This window comes from Chiloscyllium punctatum, chromosome 12, assembly GCF_047496795.1.
Source record: "Chiloscyllium punctatum isolate Juve2018m chromosome 12, sChiPun1.3, whole genome shotgun sequence".
NCBI lineage: Eukaryota > Metazoa > Chordata > Chondrichthyes > Orectolobiformes > Hemiscylliidae > Chiloscyllium > Chiloscyllium punctatum.
Window position 1 is genome coordinate 69,753,794 of NC_092750.1, and position 19,518 is coordinate 69,773,311.

Genomic DNA, 19,518 nt, shown 5'->3' on the forward strand with positions numbered 1-19,518 from the left:
GCAGAAATGTGGGAAATAGAATGTATATAGTTAGGCCTTATTATATACTGTAGTAGGGAATCCTTTATTGAGCAAGAGGAATGGTATCTGAAGCATCAAATGGAAGGTTGCATTGCCAGACCAACTGAGGCAGAGATTTAAAAAAAAGCTAGGACAATCTCACAAGGGAATAAGGTCACCAGCACTTTTGGAAACTACTGTCTGACATTCAGTGGTAGGTCACATTCAGAGGTGGGGATGTAGGAGGTGGTTTTGGAAAATTGATGCTACGTCTCTAAGTCCACCAAATGACCTCAACCTAAATGACCAAGGTGGGGGACAGATTCAGGTGGAATTGGATGAGGGAGAAATTGTTCTTTTGAGGAATTGGAGAAATTGCAAGTTATAGTTTCATAGTACATGGCTGGCGGAGCTGGATAAGGTGATAGGGCTGGGATTTGGTTTAACTGGTGGTGGGGGAATCAAGTCTTGGGTTATCATGCTAGTGGCATTTTTAAAGTGGATCTCATGCTCATATAACACACACACACGCAATGGAGTTTGAACCAGCAACATTCTTTATCTCAGTTACACAATGGATAGCCCTGTCAGAAAATTGAGCCACCATGCTAATATAAATTAGACAGCTATACTCATGGGAGAGCAGGCTCCCAATGGTAGACCTACAACCTCAGTGTACAGTTTACGTGATCTTTGATTGCTGGTGAAGAACACAATTGAAATTGACAATATCTTTATGTACGCAGCTACAGGAAATGCACCTTTACCTCAATTACTGCATCTGATGTTTCTATATGAGTGATACTAATAGCGGTAAGTCAAGATAAAGGTGTTTATCTGTGATTTTCTTGATAGCTGCAGCACAGTTGGCGGTACTCATTTGCAATCATTGTGCGTTGACTTGCACACAAGAGATTTGAGTGTATAATCTATATTTGGCATATCCCATATTCAGACTGTAATATCCCATTTGTTATGTGAATTGCAGATAGAAAGACAACCCTCTGATGGTGGGATGATTTCTGTAGGAAACATGGGAGGCCAATTAGTCAAAACAAATTATCTGATCATCATTTTGTTCTACATACGAATTGGCCACTGTGTTTCCCAATTTACAATGATGGCCACTCTGCTTTTTCAAAAGAACACATCATTGGTTGCAAATTGAGGTATCGCAAAAGTTGTAACATTTCTTCATTGCAATGGAGTTGTGCAACTTTATTGGCACTGTGCAACCCAACCTGCAAAATAAGAGCCACAAACTCATGACTGTCACTTCCTCCAACTTTTCAGATCTTCATTAGTAAACCAGTACTGAATTTTCCAGAAACCTTGATACAGGGTCCTGTTTTAATGTTAAACTAGGACCACCCTCCCAAATATTGGATCATCACAAGGTTCCAAATCAAACAGACTCTCTTCAAGCCACAGTCTATTGCAGAATACAGCATAGCATCACTCTGATGTGCTGCCATCTTTACCCTTTTCCTGTTTCACTGGAATGGTGACACAGTAGCAAACAGAATGCGTTTGGAAGCAGGAAGTTTCTAATGTTGACTACATACGATGGTCGTGTTTGTGTGCAACCCTGCTACAGAAAAATTGCACTTAGAAACAGCACTTAAAAGTGTTGGTGATGTAGTCACATTACAGCCAACACACGTTCATATTTTGGAAACAGGATCCCCAATTTGTCAATTGCATTAGTGAATGCTTGCTGATGAAACACGTTATAGTAGAATACCCCACACATTAATGGGGGTTACAATCTAAACTGAAACTCTCCATCACTCCTGCTTCTCTAGCCACCAAACCATGGCATCCCGGATTTAAATAGCAGGGAGACCTTTTAGGTGTTGTATTCCCCAGAGCAACAGAATTACCCAGCCTCCACTCAAGCTTCCCCCTCCCAAGATTACTGAAGATGCTGATCCACATCTTGTAACAAGGTAGGCTACAGCACATTGAAGAAATAACATTTTTTTTTGCACAGTTCCACATTAGAGCTTACAGACACCAACACATACCCAACTTCCATTTGTATAGCACCTCATTAGGCCCTGCAGCATATTGTGAACATGCATGAAAAAGAATTAATAAACCAAAAGAGATTAGGAAAGGTGAGCAAAAGCCTGTCAGAAGCTTTCAGGAGTGGGAAGATAAGCAGATTATAGGAAGGCCATACTTGGATACAGGTAGAAGCAAGGCAGGCTTGTCTGAGCCCAGAGCTGCTTATAATGAAAGAAATGTGAAGCATCTCGAAATCCAATAACTCAGTAGGACCAGTAGTAGTTGAAGATATAAAGGGGTGAGCTGGGGTTTAACGATGGGAAGTCAGCAGGACTGTGTCTGGAGGTAACAGCAGCACAATGCTTCAGTTGTGGATCAACCAGGGTAGAGCCTGAGGTTGGGAAAACAATTGCTACAATGCAAAAAGAATAACGTATGACCAATGTACCAGGCACAAACCTGTATCAGTTTGTTACTCACTAAAGTCATTCTCTGAAGATATCAGTTGGCACGGTGGAGCAATTTTACGAAAGGCTAACATCAAGCCATCATTTGAGGTCTAAAAAGAGTGAAGCCGCAGGCTGCTTCGGGAAGATGGGTTAGGGATGCCCATCACAACTATATCATGCTGTTTAGACCAAAAAAAACCATAGTACAATTTATTTAGAAAAATGTTTAATGAGCAATTTTTTTTTGTAAATACAACAAAAATAACAGGTTAATAGATACCTAGAGTGTACTGGGAGCTCTGAGTGACACACTGGACAACTTGCTTTCCTACTTAAGAATGGGTGAGACAGAGAGCAAGTGTAGGTCTTTGCATTGAAGGTCAGTGGCATTTCTACCAGAGAAGGAAGACAGTGTTACCCAATGTCAGCTCCAAGCACCTTCACCTCCCAGATGAGCTGTCAAGTCCATCACTGCTTTAACATGACATTATGAAGCATATCTTCAGTATAAATCTCACCCAGCACAGCTTGGAAATATATCCTCTACCTCCCCTCAATGGGGTGTACTCTCTACTTCTCTCCCTTACCACAGAGTTCTTCAAAAAGGAACCATGGCTTGAGTAAGAAGGGCCAGAGGAATGCAGAGAAGGGCATGAGAAAGCACCACTGTTTCATCCCATGTCTGCACTTGTGTCTACATGTGCCAGTGTAGATTGTTGTACAAAAAAAAATTGTAAATCTTTGCAAATGTAACCAGAGTATCAGATCAATTCCTCTTTCAGCATATAGATCTGCTAGTTTAGACGTGGGCTGGAAATTGCTGCACAGAGATATTTTACTAAAGAAACTCCCTGGAATGCCAAATACCCAACTTATGAAGTTTGTTTACAGCTCAAGCCAATGAGGAATAGGTTCAGATTGTTCCAACTGATTTCATGAGACCCTTACTGCAGGGGTGCTGACTAACCCAGGCAATTAGTAATAGATTTGAACCAAAGGCCTAGAAGGTGAATCACAATGTAGAACTGTGTTAACCATCAAAAAAAAGATGCTACTTTACTCTCAGGGAATTGCTGCGTGACCACATTCCATTTTACTGCTTAGAAATCCAGCCATCGTACATTTTTTAAATCAACTTTTACAGACACTTCCATTTTCTAATTCATTGACCCCCCCCCAAAACATCACAAGCAACACTTCCCACAAATCAGTTTATTTTATAGCAAATCTCAAGACATTAAAGTCCCCTTTTTATTAATAAATACAAAAAGGCAAGTGAAAACCAATGGAAATGTACAATAACGAAGTGGAGGCAGGGCATCCTCGAGCTTCACTAGAGTTCGTTCCGTGATTTGGCAGCAAGGGGAGCATACTTGGGCATCAGGTCTGTGATTTTCCTGATGAAGTCAGATTTCTCCGCGCAGCCTTTACACGACTCACCCCACTCATCCAGAATCTTCCTCAGCTCCTTAACTCGCAGCTTCTTCAGATCAACTGTGCTCAGGTCCACCTGTTTGTCTGATTAAACAGTGAAAACAAGATATGTGGTCAGTGGCACTATTCTCAATATATAACCCCTTATCGACCCCAGGCCAAACAGTTCTCAATTTGAGAGGACAGTCTGTTGTGCAGGCTAGCCCTTCATGGATTGGCTTGTTTTTCTTGGACACAATGTGTCCAACTATGCTAAACTTTTACAATGTTTCTACACAAACGCACATTTCTCCTTTGTACTGTGCAATGATATATTGAACAAAACTGTATCACCAGTTGAAACGGAACCACCCCTCTTTCAGCAAGGTGTAGCAGTTCATTGATTAAACAACGAAGTGTCATTTATCAAATTAAGTTCATTGAATCATACTCTGCAGAAGAGGTCATTCAGCCCATCAAGACTGTACTACCAAAATACACTAAATCTACATTGATCCCACTTTCCAGCACTAGACACACAATATTATAAGTGTTCATTCAACTACGTTTTATAGGTTGTGAGTTTTATAGGTTTTATAGGTTTATGCACTTGACTACCTGCCCAGGCAGTGCATTCTAGACTTCTACCATTGTCAGGATGAAAGTTTTTCATGAAGCCTAGTGTTTTTCACCTTAAAAAAAGCTTACTATCTTGTCACTGATCTTTTACCTAAGGGAAAGGGTATTTTCTGTCCACACCCCTCAATATTGTAGATTTATCAGGTCCCTATGCCTTTGTAACTACCCTATTAATCTTTACACTGCCTTCAGGGTTTTGAGGCCAAGCACCCCATGATATATCTGTTCCTGGGCTTCCCAGTTTCCACTCATTCATTAATTACTCCCTTACCTTTTACTTCCGTCTAACCTCACACTTTAGGGTTAAGTTTCATCTGATCAATGTCCATACCTTCCTGTGACTCAAGGCCTACTTCCTTACTGTCAACAACTTGGCCGATCCTTTTTATCTGCAACCTTACTCATCATCCCTCCCCACATTCTCATCTACATTATTTATACATCAGAAATAAATTATCACCAGTGATCACTGCAGTGAGCCACTGGACAATAGCCTCCATTCAGATAAACAACCTTCTACTACTATCCTCTGTCTCCTGCCACTAAGCTAATTTTGGAGTGAACTTTTCAGGTGTTCGTGGATCCCATGGTTTTACCTTTAGCAGTATCTTATGTGGGTTCTTGTCAAAGACCTTACTGAAAAGCATATCAACTACATCAACTGTACTACAATAATCTGCAGGCTTAGTCACCTCAAAAAAATTCAATTAAATTTGTTAGGTATGATCTCCCTCTGACAAAGCCATACTGACTAACATTGATTGAATCTGGTTTCTCCAAGTGAAAGAGCATTCTTTCCTTCAGAATTTTCTCCAATAGTTTCCCTATCACTTATGAGAGACTCACTGGTCTGTAGTTTCCACATCTATCTCTACCATCTTTCTTGAAAAGTTAAACTACATTAGCTGTCCTCCAATTCACTGGCATCTCCCCTGTGGCCAGAGACAATTTGGGTCAGTGCCTTGTGATTTCCTTCCTTGTCTTTCATAACAGCCTGGGATGCAAATCATCTGGGGGAGATTAAGCAAGTTAGCGAGGTTTGAGAAGATTTGCAACTCAGGTTGAGGTTCTGGTTGTAGGTTTGCTCACTGAGCTGGAAGGTTCGTTTTCATGAAAATGAACCTTCCAGCTCAGCGAGCAAACCTACATCCATTAAGCAATTATTGAATGGGTCACCAGGCCCTGGTAAAGTTGGCTTTAGGCAGAAGTAGTAAGCTGAAATTTGCAGAAATCAGCACTGTCCAGTAATTTTTTTTTAAAAACTAGCAGTTTTTTTCTGCAAATGACTTCATGGAGAGCATGATTTCAGCTGTGTTTGGAGTAGTGGATATCACCGGCTAGGACGGCATTTATCATCTACCCCCACTTGTCCAGAGGGCAGTTAAAAGGCAACCACATCGCTGTGGGTCTGGAGTTAAATGTAGGCAAGATCAAGTAAGGGTGGTAGTTTCATCCCTAAAGGATATTAGTGAACCACATGTGTTTTTCCCCTGACAAAGAAAGCGTTTGGTATGCTTTCCTTTATTGGTCAGAGTATTGAGTACAGGAGTTGGGAGGTCATGTTGCGGCTGTACAGGACATTGCTCAGGCCACTGTTGGAATACTGCGTGCAATTCTGGTCTCCTTCCTATTGGAAAGATGTTGTGAAACTTGAAAGGGTTCAGTAAAGATTTACAAGGATGTTGCCAGGGTTGGAGGATTTGCCACGGTTGCCAGGGAGAGGCTGGGGCTATTTTCCCTGAAGCGTCAGAGGCTGAGGGGTGACCTTATAGAGGTTTATAAAATTATGAGGGGCATGGTAAGGATAAATAAACAAACATTAGTCTTTTCCCTGGGGTGGGGGAGTCCAGAACTAGAGGGCATAGGTTTAGGGTGAGAGGGGAAAGATATAAGAGAGACCTAAGAGGCAACCTTTTCACACAGAGGATGTCACGTGTTCTGGAATGAGCTCCCAGAGGATGTGGTGCAGGCTGGTACAATTAGAATATTTAAGAGGCATCTGGATGGGTATATGAATAGGAAGGGTTTGGAGGGATACGGGCTGGGTGCTGGCAGATGGGACTAGATTGGGTTGGGATGTCTAGTTGGCATGGACAGGTTGGACCTATAACTCTAATTGACAGTGGATTCATGATCATCATTCAACTCTTAATTCTGTTTTTTTTTTAGAAAAAGTGAATTTAAGCTCCACAATCTGCTGTAACAGAGTCCCCAGAACATTTCCTCGTTCTCTGGATTAACAATCCAGTGGTAATAACCACAAGGCCATTGCTTCCCCTTTAGATCGTGTATTTAGATGTTGACCATTCTTTGACAGAATTCATCTCTACATGGGAAAAGAATGCTTATCATACAGTGTGGAAATCAAAAGGAAATGATTCAAGGAGATCACACCCCAAAGAGGCTCTTCCCAACATGCTATTATTTTGCTGGTTTCCACTCTCTTCACTCTTCTACACAAAGAACCATTCTAAAATGCAGCCTTAATCTGCAAAGACTGCACTGAATCGTCAGTATACCATCATGAACTGTGAAACAAACTAAAAAAGTGCACCATCGGCATTAAGCAAGCAGAGACAGATAGGTTTGGAGCAGAGTCAGAATAAACTGAAAGAATGCCAAAATCTATGATAGGTAAGCCAGGATTCTTCATTTGTTTGATAGAACAAAAACATTTTGTACAAAAGCTAGTAGTGAACCTCCAGTGAATTAAACCAGAATTTTTACACTGTAGTTTGAGATGGCTGAGTCAGTGTGTACCAGGAAGTAAAGCGGAACTACTTCTGTAAGTAGTTAGTGTAAAATAAATGTATTTGCTGTGAAGAAAAATAAGAGACATATAATGATCATATGGCATGCAACAAGGAAGGCAGATAACAATGGCTAAGTATACAACAAGCTGAGGAAATTACTTCCTCAAATTACTACCAGCAGCACCATAATATAAATATCTTTCAGGACCAACAGCTACAAACAGCATTCAATGCTTGGGAGATGTTTGAATGATAGAATCCCTACATAGTGGAAGCAGGCCAATCGGCCCATCAAACCCACCCAGACCTTTTCCCCCTACCCTATTCCTGTAACCACTGCACGTTCCATGGCCAATTCACCCAGCCTGCACATTCCTTAGATTGCCAACTTAGTCTGGCAAATCCACCTAACCATCTTTGGACTGTGAGAGGAAACCCACACAGATGTGGGGAGAATGTCTGTGCAACCTCTACACAGACAGTCACCTGAAGATGGAATTAAACCCAGGTCCCTGGCGCTGTGAGGCAGTAGTGCTGCCTGAAACTGCTTGTACGGTGGTTGAATTGACTTGCGCTGATTCTTGAATAATTTTAAAATCACTTGAATCATTCATTAAAATCATCTAAGCAAAAGAAATTTAAGCTACATTTATGTAACTGGTCTTCAGAATCGAACCATTCAAGCACCAGCTTTGCACCCAACCTGACTTACCATATTTTAGATCACAGATTTGACTGTCGCTCTTCTTCAGTTTTTCGCAGATTTTAGTAACTGGCACATGATTGCTCATGGGTCTGGAGACTTCTTTAACTATCTTGGTGGCTGCATCACCTGTTGCTCCAATGTAATAGCACTGGAAACAAAGCAAGATCCATTAGTAGCTTTTCTACTTTCCCTACTGGCCTCTCAGTTTTGAGATTGTCCTTTCTTTGGGTCCTTGGCTGCCATACTTGACTTAAACTATTTGACTGCCTGGCCATCAATAAATTGACTTGCAAATGTTCAATGGAATAAACTATCCCTAAATGTACCCACAGCAATTCCAAATATTATGTATAGTATATTGGATTTATTCAGGTTATGATTAGTGAATCCAAAATTTGAGTACAAAATATCTTAGATAAAATATAATTCAGTTGTTATCACTCAACTAACATGAAGGAGTCATCTAGAGGGTTTGAATTAAACAATTCCTCATCTATCAAAGTCTATGGGAGACATGCAAACTGCTGCTGGCACGAAATCTGATAATGTTCATGTTAAAGTCCATACCTGCAGTATCTAACACTTTCATGCTTTCGAGAGCCAAAGAACAGATCAATATTCTCCTAATTACCCTGTAGCCTACAAAAGAGGCTTGCAAGGAGGATGGTTTGTTTAAACAGAGAAAGGCTTCAATGCTGAAGCAGCTTTTGGGGAACAGTGCAAATTGTCCTGGATTTAAAGGCAGTATTGTTTCATCCAGTGTTTTAAGCTGCATTGTGTTGTCATTGCATGTGCACTGATTAACCACTTACAAATCGGTTCTCCTTGCCCTTGACATCCTTGCATTGCTGGATTAGATGTTCTTCTATAACATCAGGAGTGAAGTCTACATCTTGCTCTTTTAAGGAGTTATAAAATCGTTCCAAGAATGACAAACATACTAGAAGAATGAACAAGAATCTTCCATTAATATCTAACACTCAAGTAAAACAAAACATTTTTGTTGGCCTAGAAGTTGGAGGAGGTCATTATATTTCAATTCATCCCAGCATTGCTGTGAGGAGTTGTACATATTTATTACCCATAGAGTGAAAAGAGTGGCTCCCAATTTCACTTTTGCAGAGTCAGACTTTAATTTCCAGACTTGCAACCTTGTTGCAAGTAAGATAACATCCAAATTTCTAATATAGAATTCATGCAAACTAATTTTACCTGTTAAAAGTCACAGTATCATTCTGCTGAATCTGCAACCCTACCTACAAGATAAATCTCTTCTTCAGGTACAGAACTGCCTCAAAGTTAGAAGATAGAGGGTGGTGGTGGTGGTGGGAGGGTTGTTTTTCAGACTGGAGGCCTGCGACCATTGGAGTGCCACAAGGATCGGTGCTGGATCCACTACCTTTCATCATTTATATAAATGATTTGGACATGAGCATAAGAGGTATAGTTAGTAAGTTTGCAGATGACACCAAAATTGAAGATGTAGTGGACAGTGAAGAAGGTCACCTCAGATTACAACAGGATCTTGATCAGATGGGCCAATGAGCTGAGAAATGGCAGATGGAGTTTAATTCAGATAATTGCGAGGTGCTGCATTTTGGGAAAGTAAATCTTAGCAGGACTTGTACACTTGGTAGTAAGGTCCTAGGGAATGTTGCTGAACAAAGAGACCTTGGAGTGCAGGTTCATAGCTCCTTGAAAGTGGAGTCACAGGTGGATAGGATAGTGAAGGCAGCGTTTGGTATGCTTTCCTTCATCGGTCAGAGTATTGAGTACAGGAGTTGGGAGTCATGTTGCAGCTGTACAGGGCATTGGTTAGGACACTGTCGGAATATTGCATGCAATTCTAATCTCCTTCCTATGAAAAGATGTTGTGAAACTTGAAAGGGTTCAGAAAAGATTTGAGCTATCGGGAGAGGTTGAATAGGCTAGAGCTGTTTTCCCTGGAGCATCGGAGGCTGAGGGATGACCTTATAGAGGTATACAAAATCATGAGGGGCATGGATAGGATAAATAGACAAAGTCTTTTCCCTGGGGACGGTGAGTCCAGAACTAGAGGGCATAGATTGAGGGTGAGAGGGGAAAGATATAAAAGAGACCTAAGAGGCAACTTTTTCCACTCAGACGGTGGTACATGTATGGAATGAGCTGCCAGAGGAAGTGGAAGGCTCATACAATTGCAACATTTAAAAGGCATCTGGATGGGTATACGAATAGGAAAGATTTGGAGGGATATGGACCAGGTGCTGGCAGGTGGGACTAGACTGGGTTGGGATACTGGTCAGCATGAATGAGTTGGACCGAAGGGTCTGTTTCGAGCTGGACATCTCTATGACTCTTTCGTTTAAATTCATATTCTTCCAAAACCTTCCTATTCATAACCACCTCCATATGCCTTTCAAATGTTGCAATTGTAGTAGCCTTCACCACTTCCTCAGTGGCAAAATAGCCTTCGCCATGCTACCAGTGAGCTAGAAAGTAAAATTGGACAGGATAAATCTTTCTTGACCTGCACATACAGAATGGATCAACAGGAATTTTTATGGCATAGAGATATAGTTATGTTTAACTGTATTAGTCACATTGGTTGAGGTATATTTACTCTTTAAATAATTCATATAGCTCTATTACATTCACTTAAGAGCAAAAACAACTCTTTCATTTAAAAGCCCATCTAACATTGCCAATATTGTAGCACTTCTTCAGCACCGTGCTAGTGTGGGTTTAGATTTTGTTCCAAGTTTCTGGAGTGGCACATTGACATTCAGGTAGAAAGAGTTGACTGTCCATCAATATAGTCTCATCGTGTAATTATTTATTAAAATCTTATGATTAATTAGGGGCAGCAGAGCAGCTAACACTGCTGCCTCTCAGCGCCAGGGACTCCGGTTTGATTTCACCCTTAGTTGACTGTATGTGGAGTTTGCACATTATCTCAGTGCATGCGTGCATCTCCTGAGTGCTCCGGTTACCTCCTACAGTCCAAAGATGTACAGGTGAGGTAGATTGGCCACATTAAATTGCCCTTCATGTTCAGGGAGGTGCAGGATAGGTAGATTAGCCATGAGAAATGCAGGATTAGAGCAATAGGGTAGTGGGGTGGATCTGGAGGGGATGTACTTGAAGGGGGTTGGTGTGGCCTGACAGACTGAATGGCGTGCTTCTGCACTGCAGGGATTCTATGATTGTCAACCAGTACTTTTGTGGTGCAGTGGTAGTGTCTGTAAACCTGAGTACAAGTCCCATCTGCTGTAGAGGTGTGACAACATCACTGACCAGACTGATTAGAAAATATTTAGAGTCATTGTCAACCACAACATTCAAGGTGGACTTCTGTTATGGAATGGAGGAAAGTTTAATACTGTTTGTTCCCTATTCAAAGTCTATTTTACAGAGAGGTTACAATGCATAACCAGAACCTTAGTGGACTGTAAACTGCCTAGGCTGCTATCAGCCCAGTCAATTCTTCAACTTGGGTCAGAAAACCCAGAGAATAAAGCAGGAGCTTTCCCTGGTGAGAATGATTGGGCATTTAACGATCATGATGGAGATGGGGAAATCCCTTAATTGTAAAATTCTGCAGTTTTCACTGCAGTTTTGGGTCATGCAAATGTCAGCCAATGTTACTGAATGTGCATTTTACAATTAATAGATGCCATAATACTATTGTACAAGAGGTTGCAAGCGTGTCTAATAAGAATACATGCACCCACCTTCAATTCAATTGCAGCTTTGCCTATGCTTTGGGAAAATGCCAACTAATTCAAGTCATAGAACAGCATAGCACACAAAGTGAGGCCATTCAGCTAGTCACGTCTACACCAGCACTTTTATCATAGAATTCCAACAGTGTGGAAGCAGGCCATTTGGCCCACTGAGTCCACAGTGACCCTCCAAAAAGCATCCAACCCAGAACCCCCCCCCCCCAACCCCCATCCCTTTAACCCCACATTACTCATGGCTAACTCACCTAACCTGCATATCTGTAGATACCATGGCAACAGAGCATAGCCAATCCACCTAACCTGCACATCTTTGGACTGTGAGGGGAAACCAGAGTACCTGGAGAAAACCCATGCAGACACGAGGAGAACATGCAACTCCACACAGATAGTTGCCCAAGAGTGGAATCGAACAAGGGTCCCTGGTGCTGGGAGGCAGCAGTACTAACCACTGGTTTCTCTTTCTCCATATTCCCTCCAATTCCCTTTGAAGCCACTTATTGAATCTGCATCTGTCATCCACAGATTATACAATCCATATTGCACTCTGACAGGAAATAAGTACTTCTGACATTTGACTGTAGCTTTATGTTGTCCACAGACTAGCTGGAGCTGCAGTCATTTCTCAGGGAGCAGTAGCAATATGAAGAGGCACTCACAACTTGTGAAATCACTGTTTTCATAACTTGCAATACAAATACAGAAATCAAAGTTACTGCCTTGTGAGACCCAGATCAAAGATCCCTGATGGGGAAAACTTTGAAGGCAATGGGTCTTGAATTGCGGCATGCTTGCAGGACCAGATTGGCTCAGTGGTTACATTCTCATGCAGTAGATAATCAGTTCCAGCCTCACTCCATGTATTTAAGCACATTCTAGATTGCAGCTCCATTTGCTAGTGTAAACATTTCCAAAACCCCTAACCTGACAGCACTGTAGGTTTCATATGGTCCAAACTACAGAAGGAAAGGGTCCAAGGGAAAAAGCAGACAAGCACTGTCAGAAGTAGCATTTAACCTATCTAATGAGGAAAAGAGAAAAATAAAAAAATCCTTTTGCATAAATTAGTAACCCAGAAACAAAAGAGCAGCTTCTGAAAATCACTGCTCAAAACGTACACAGTCCTGAGATATTACAGCAGTTTAAGATAAACTTGAGCAAACTTTTGACATTATTGGATGTTTTACCTCCACACTCTCTTAACTGAGATCTGGAACATCTTTGCTGCAGCTCCTCCCAATTCCTCACCTATCGTAATTTTGGGAACCCCCACCCCAGATTATCTCAATCCCTCTTACACATTTACCCTAATCTTCTTTAAATGGACCCATACACTTCACCTTACTCCTTCCTAAACAAATCCCTACCAACCGCACACATCCCTATCCAGCACCCATCCATTTCCCAAAACATTCCCTCCAAAAAGTATTTTACTAGCACGTAAATAGTAAGCTGGTGGAAGGCCTATTAAAGACAAGGAATGACAAGATGCTTAGGGGAAACAGAAAAGATATACAAGAATGGTTCTAGGATGAGGAACTTCAGTTACATAGATTAGTTCCTACTTCTCCAAATTCCTTGGAGAAAATGTTTAAAAAATGATTTGATAAAGGTACTCAAAGTCATGTCATCTGGTTAAGATAGAAATGAAAAACTTATCGATGATCAGATCAAGAACAAGAGGCCACAGAATTAAAGGTAGTTGGCAAAAGGAATGAAGAAACATGGGTACAGCAAGTGGTCAGGATGTGGATCACAGCCAGAATGGAGGAGAAGCAGTTTTAATTGAAGCCTTTGAGGGGGATTTGGATTATTATCCATAAATGGAAGAACATGTAGGCTGCAGAGAGAAATCAGGAATGCGGTTTTAGGCGAACTGGTGCTTTAGAGAACTAGATTAGATTAGATTACTAGCAGAGACAACAAGCTAAATGGCCACCTCTGGGCGTTATAGATTATGTGATCCGAGATGTGAGGTAAGGCTAAAACGCTTGGTCAATACTATGCATCAGGGAGCTTTGGGGAAAGATAAAAAAAAAGGAGTAATCAGAGAAACTGATACTCTGGTGCCCGATTCCGTATGAGGCAGTACTAAGGTCAAGGGCTGCTAGTGTGTGGATAAACACAGGGTGACTTGGTGACGAGATACCGGCCTCTGTGGAGTTATTTCAACTTTAATTATTTTACATTATAATATGTCATGTTAATATAATATACATTACAATCATTCCTCAGGAAACATGAATTTGCCTGTGCGGGCTAAAGAATCATTCAAAATGCATGAGCAAAACTCACGTAGACTTGACTACTTTCACTTCAGTGGCAGTCACACTTTGACTGTTTAACCTGTTCAGGTGAATAGACAGAGGAGGAGACCACATCATCAGAGGAGAGTGGATGGGAGGGAGACTTATCTGCATTGTCCTCCCCCTCTCACACCCAGTGTCCATCCACAACCTCCCCCAACAACACTCAGCCCTGGTATGCAGAATGTCTCACCTTTATTGGTAAGTTTGATATGCTAGAACTGTTTTAAATATTTTATTAATATCGGAAGGATGTTGTGAAACTTGAAAGGGTTCAGAAAAGATTGACAAGGATGTTGCCAGGGTTGGAGGATTTGAGCTATAGGGAGAGGTTGAATAGGCTAGAGCTGTTTTCCCTGGAACATCGGAGGCTGAGGGATGACCTTATAGAGGTTTACAAAATCATGAGGGGCATGGATAGGATGAATAGACAAAGTATTTTCCCTAGAGTGGGCGAGTCCAGAACTAGAGGGCATAGATTTAGGGTGGGGGGGGAAGGGAGGTATTAAAGAGACCGAAGGGGCAACTGTTCCACACAGAAGATGGTGCGTGTGTGGAATGAGCTGCCAGTGGAAGTGGTGGAGGCTAGTTCAATTGCAACATTTAAAAGGCATCTGGACGGGTATATGAATAGGAAAGGTTTGGAAGGATATGGGCCAAGTGCTGGCAGGTGGGACTAGATTGGGTTGGGCTATCTGGTCGGCATGAATGAGTTGGACCGAAGGGTCTGTTTCCGTGCTGTACATCTCTATGACTATGACTCAATGTTTACTATGGAAAAATGATACTGGGCAAAAATGCTACTAATGATTAAAATTGATGGGCTGGATGTGCTGGAAAGGATGGCTATGCTTGGGTTGGATAAGTTGCTTGGTCTGGATGGATTGTGTGAAAGAACATTTGAAAGATTGTGTGAAAGATAGCAAGGAGGAATGCGCACAACTGGCCATAATCTTCCTTGGATACACTGGAGTTGCCAGAGCATTTGCAGAGTGGCAAATATGATCTCTTAATCAAGAGTGTGCAAGGAACATGCCTAGCAAGTATAAGCCAGTGAGTTCAATATCCATAACAGGCAGGGTTTTGGAAGGAGAAAGAAATAAGAAATTTGATTTAGTTCAGGCTAACACAGACTTGCAGAAAAAAAAATCATGATTTACTGTTTTAAAGGTTATTGATGATATGGTCTCATCTTAAAATTGACACAAAGCATAGTACAAAGATAAAATTCACAATATGGTGCTCATAGAATAGGTGTCTTAGCTTGCTTAGACAAACTTGCTCGAGGACTGAAGACAGTGAAATGACAATTTCAAAGTTGTGATACAGGACTTGGGAGGTCATGTGCATTATCCTTTGAAGATGTCAAGATACATCAATAGAGTGGTTAGCAAAACATATGGGATCCTAGGTTTTAATAGGAGGAGGTATGAGTGCCCATTGAACACTGGTTAGGCTGTTAACTGACAGCCACATCTCGTTCTGGTCATCAGACTTTAGAAAGGAAAGGACAGAGATTCTTAAAGCACAGAAGTGGTGGCCAGAATGACTTGGGCAGGAGTAATTTTCGCTACAGTAAGTAGTTAAATGTTGAGAGGCTGAGGATGTTCTACTTGAGAGAAAGGAAACTGAGGGAAGATTTCATAGAGACTAAGATCAATGAAGTTGTTCCCATTATCCCATTACACGGGTACACGGCACAGATTTAAGGTTTTGGGCAAAAGGCATTAGGGAATGTAAGGAAGATCCAGTTTTATACAGCAAGTGGTGATAACCTGGAATTTGATGTTTGAGAGTTTGGGAGAGCAAGAGATGATTAATGATTTCAAAAGGAATTTGGATACACTCTTGAGCAAAATAAAATTGTAGAACTACAGGGAGTGTGGAAGAATGAAGCAGACTTGCTTGCTGTTTCGAAAGCCACATGACTGAGTGTTTCCTGCTCCTTGGATGCTGCCTGACCTGTGCTTTTCCAGCACCACACTCTCGACTCCAATCTCCAGAATCTGCAGTACTCACTTTCGCCTGAGTGTTATAAAACAACATCACTCCTCTCACTGATCTATACCCCTAAACTAATCTTCAACTATGCTCTCACTCTACCCAAAAGACTGCATCATCAATAATAACCATCCCAATACCCCACCAAATAACCAAGCCCAATATTACCTTGCCAATTGAACATAACCTTTCACTATAACCTTCAACTGGGCTAATGGGCTGAGAAGTGACAGAGTTTAATTTAGACAAATGTGAGGTATTGCATTTTGGTAAAACAAACAAGGGTAGGACCTATACAATTAAGAGTAGGGGTTTGGGTAGTGTAGAAGAGACATCTGGGGATTCAGGTACATAATTATTTGAAGTTTGCATCACAGGTAGAAAGGGTAGTTAAAAAAGCATTTAGCACACCTGCCTTTATTGCTCATACCTTTGAGTAAGGGAGTTGGGACATCACATTGTGTGTGTTTAGGACACTAATGAAGCCTCTTCTGGAGTACTGTGTTCAGCATAGGAGATTGAACGGTGATCGTATAAGATTTATATAATCATGAAGCTAAAGATGCATGGCGGTGTCATTTCCCTAGGGTGGAAGTTTCAAGATTGGGGCATTTTTAAGATGAGGGGAGAAATATGTAAATTAGACATGAGGAGCATTTTTAAAAAAAAATAGGTTCGCACGTGGAGGGGGTGCGGTACAGTTACAGCGTTTAAAAGACGTTTAGGTAAGTATACGAATAAACAACGTTTGGAGTGGAGTGATGTGTGCCAAGCGCACATAAGTTATACTAGGCTTAGTTTGGGATTATGATCTGCATAGACTGGTTGGACCGAAGCGTATGTTTCCATGCTGTATGACTCTGTAACCCCTTAAACTCTTCCTCAACTTTACCCAACCCACCCAAATAACTACAGCTTCACCATGGTAACCACCACGACGCTGCGCCAAACCCCTTCAGCGAGGACCTGAAGCCGCACCCCGACCCAATACTTCGAGCCTGATCACAATAACCACTCCATCCCCAAATACCCATCCACCTCTCTATTCCCTTTTCTCATCTGCTGCCTCTAAAATTACCTTCACATTCCCCTTCTTTCAGTGCCTTAGAAGACGTTACGAAAAAAACTAATGCCGCAGCCAGACCAGTGGCCACGAATCCCATCTTCAGCTCCCGAACTCCACTGCACCGACACTGTCCTCCCTTCCAGATCTGCCGGCAACACACCACGTCGTGCAACCAAACTAGCCTTCCCCGCTTCAATTGGACCACGTCTTCGAATTGGTGTCCCACCTTAGCACAGTCTGCATGCCTATTGGATAGAATGGATGTCGCTCAGTTAACGCCAAGGAACGGCGTGCAATCAAGTTTGGTTACACGCGGCGTGGTCTCCCAGCGGCCAGTTGGCGCCTCACGATTGGCTCAGGGGTATCGGCCAGTCGGAATCATCCACCAAGTCCCTGTCCCTTGCGTCACTTCCTGGAGGCGAAACGGGGCTGCATTTTCTACCTGAAAGAGGGGCAAGGCCAGAATCTGGAGGCCCATCCCACGTGTGGTGGAGTGGGCGGAGCCAGAGTGTCTCCGTCACAGGGAATGAAGTCAACGGTAGGACGTGGACCATTTCCGGGAGGGATGGGTGGAGCCAAAAGTGGGGCGGGTCCATTCCCAGGCACGGCGGGTGAAGCCAATCGTTGGAGACGGGGCGAACACTGGAGCGAGAGGGGGATGGGAATGGGCGGAGCTAGTGTGCGCTGAGGCGGGGCTGGCTTGAGGCGTGTTTGTGGTCTTGGGGCGGGGCTAGCTCGAGCTGTTTTTATGGTCTTGGGGCGGGGCTAGCTCGAGCCGTTTTTATGGTCTTGGGGCGGGGCTAGCTCGAGCCGTTTTTATGGTCTTGAGGCGGGGCTAGCTCGAGCCGTTTTTATAGTCTTGGGGCGGGGCTAGCTCAAGCCGCGTTTGTGGGCTTGAAATGGGGCTAGCTCGAGCTGTGTTGGTTGTCTTAGGGCGGGGCTAGCTCGAGGTATGTTTGTGGTCTTGGGGCGGGGCTAGCTCGAGGTGTGTTTGTGGTCTTGGGGCGGGGCTAGCTCGAGGTGTGTTTGTGGTCTTGGGGCGGGGCTGGGGGGGGTGAAGGGTAGCCGCCATCTTGTGTCTGAGGAGAGATTAGGATAGATTAGATTCCCTGCAGTGTGGAAACAGGCCCTTCGGCCCAACAAGTCCACACTGACCCTCCGAAGAGTAACCCACTCAGACCCATTTGATTAACACTATGGGCAATTTAGCAAGGCCAATTCACCTGGTCTGCACATCTTTGGACTGTGGGAGGAAACCGGAGGAAACCCACACAGACATGATGTGAACAGTGACAGAAATGGAAACAGGAGCCAGTCAAATCGTAAGAATACTTAATCTTCATGGCAAAAGTAATTCCAGTCACGCCCATCTCCTAGTTCTAATGTCCCTTTGTTTTGTTTCATTCAGTCCAGTTTTGCAGGTTGATAACAGTATCGCACTAACCTTCCATCAGAAAATAAACTTCCGAAGTCTTACATTTCTGTAGCGTCCTTTATGCGCTTCGCAGAGTTTCACAACTCAAATATGACAATTTTCTTGAAGTTCTGGATCAGAAACGTTAACTCTGCTTTCTTTCCACAGATACTCCTGGTTTCTTCGAGCAATTTCTGTTTATGTTCTTGATTTCCAGCATTTGTAGTTCTTTGGGTTATTTTGTTTAATTTTAAGGAATGCTCCCAACTGTACAGGATTGTGCTGGATTCACCTGAATTTAAAGATAACTAATGTAAAAACTGAATGCAGTCTGGACTCTGGAAATCTCAGTTGAAAGTAGCTTTGGAGAGAGAAATAGACTTAGTGGGTTGAATTGTATATTTGTTTTAGACAGGTTCAATTACCAGTCCCATGAGCTGAAGAGATTCTGACAATAGTGCTGAAGACTTGTGCTCCAAAACTTGCTGATGCTCTAGCCAAGCTGTACCAGTACAGTTACAACATTGGTATCTACTTGATGATGTAGAAAAATTCTCAGGTATGTCATGTAGACAAAAAAGCAGGGCTAATCCAAACTAGCAATTTACTCTCTATCATTGTTAAAGTGATGAATGGTGTCATGAACAGTGCTATCAAGCAGCACCTGCTTAGTGATGCCCGGTTTAAGTTTGGCTAAGTCCACTCAGCTCCTTACATTACAGCCTTTATTTAAATATTGCCCAAACCACCTGAATTCCAGAGGCGAAGTGGGAATGACAGCCCTTGATGTCAAATCTGTATTTGACTGAGCTGTGGCATTAAGGAGTTCCAGCAATACTGGTAATTTGTATCGGAGCAAACTGTCTGCTGTTTGGTCCATGTCTAGCACAGATTTGCGTGTACACTTGCTTGTCATGAATTGAATGTTTGTGTGCTATTCCCTGGAGCGTGAGATCTGGGAAAGCTATGAATTTAATTTGCATTTCCAGGATGTCCCAAATGTAAAATTAGTATAGGCACTCTTACACGCTGCTTTTGG

At 42.4% G+C, this 19,518-nt stretch overlaps 1 protein-coding gene across 1 annotated transcript; it reads right to left on the reverse strand.

The window, feature by feature from the left end:
- Nucleotides 1-2,668: 2,668 nt before the first annotated feature.
- On the reverse strand, nucleotides 2,669-17,251 carry manf (mesencephalic astrocyte-derived neurotrophic factor). The gene is made up of 4 exons (XM_072582737.1): nucleotides 17,078-17,251; nucleotides 8,783-8,910; nucleotides 7,977-8,118; nucleotides 2,669-3,977 (listed from the first exon to the last, which is right to left on the reverse strand). Exons 1-4 carry the CDS (start codon nucleotides 17,160-17,162, stop codon nucleotides 3,793-3,795), a joined length of 540 nt encoding a protein of 179 aa, XP_072438838.1. The 5' UTR covers nucleotides 17,163-17,251; the 3' UTR covers nucleotides 2,669-3,792.
- Nucleotides 17,252-19,518: the final 2,267 nt, after the last annotated feature.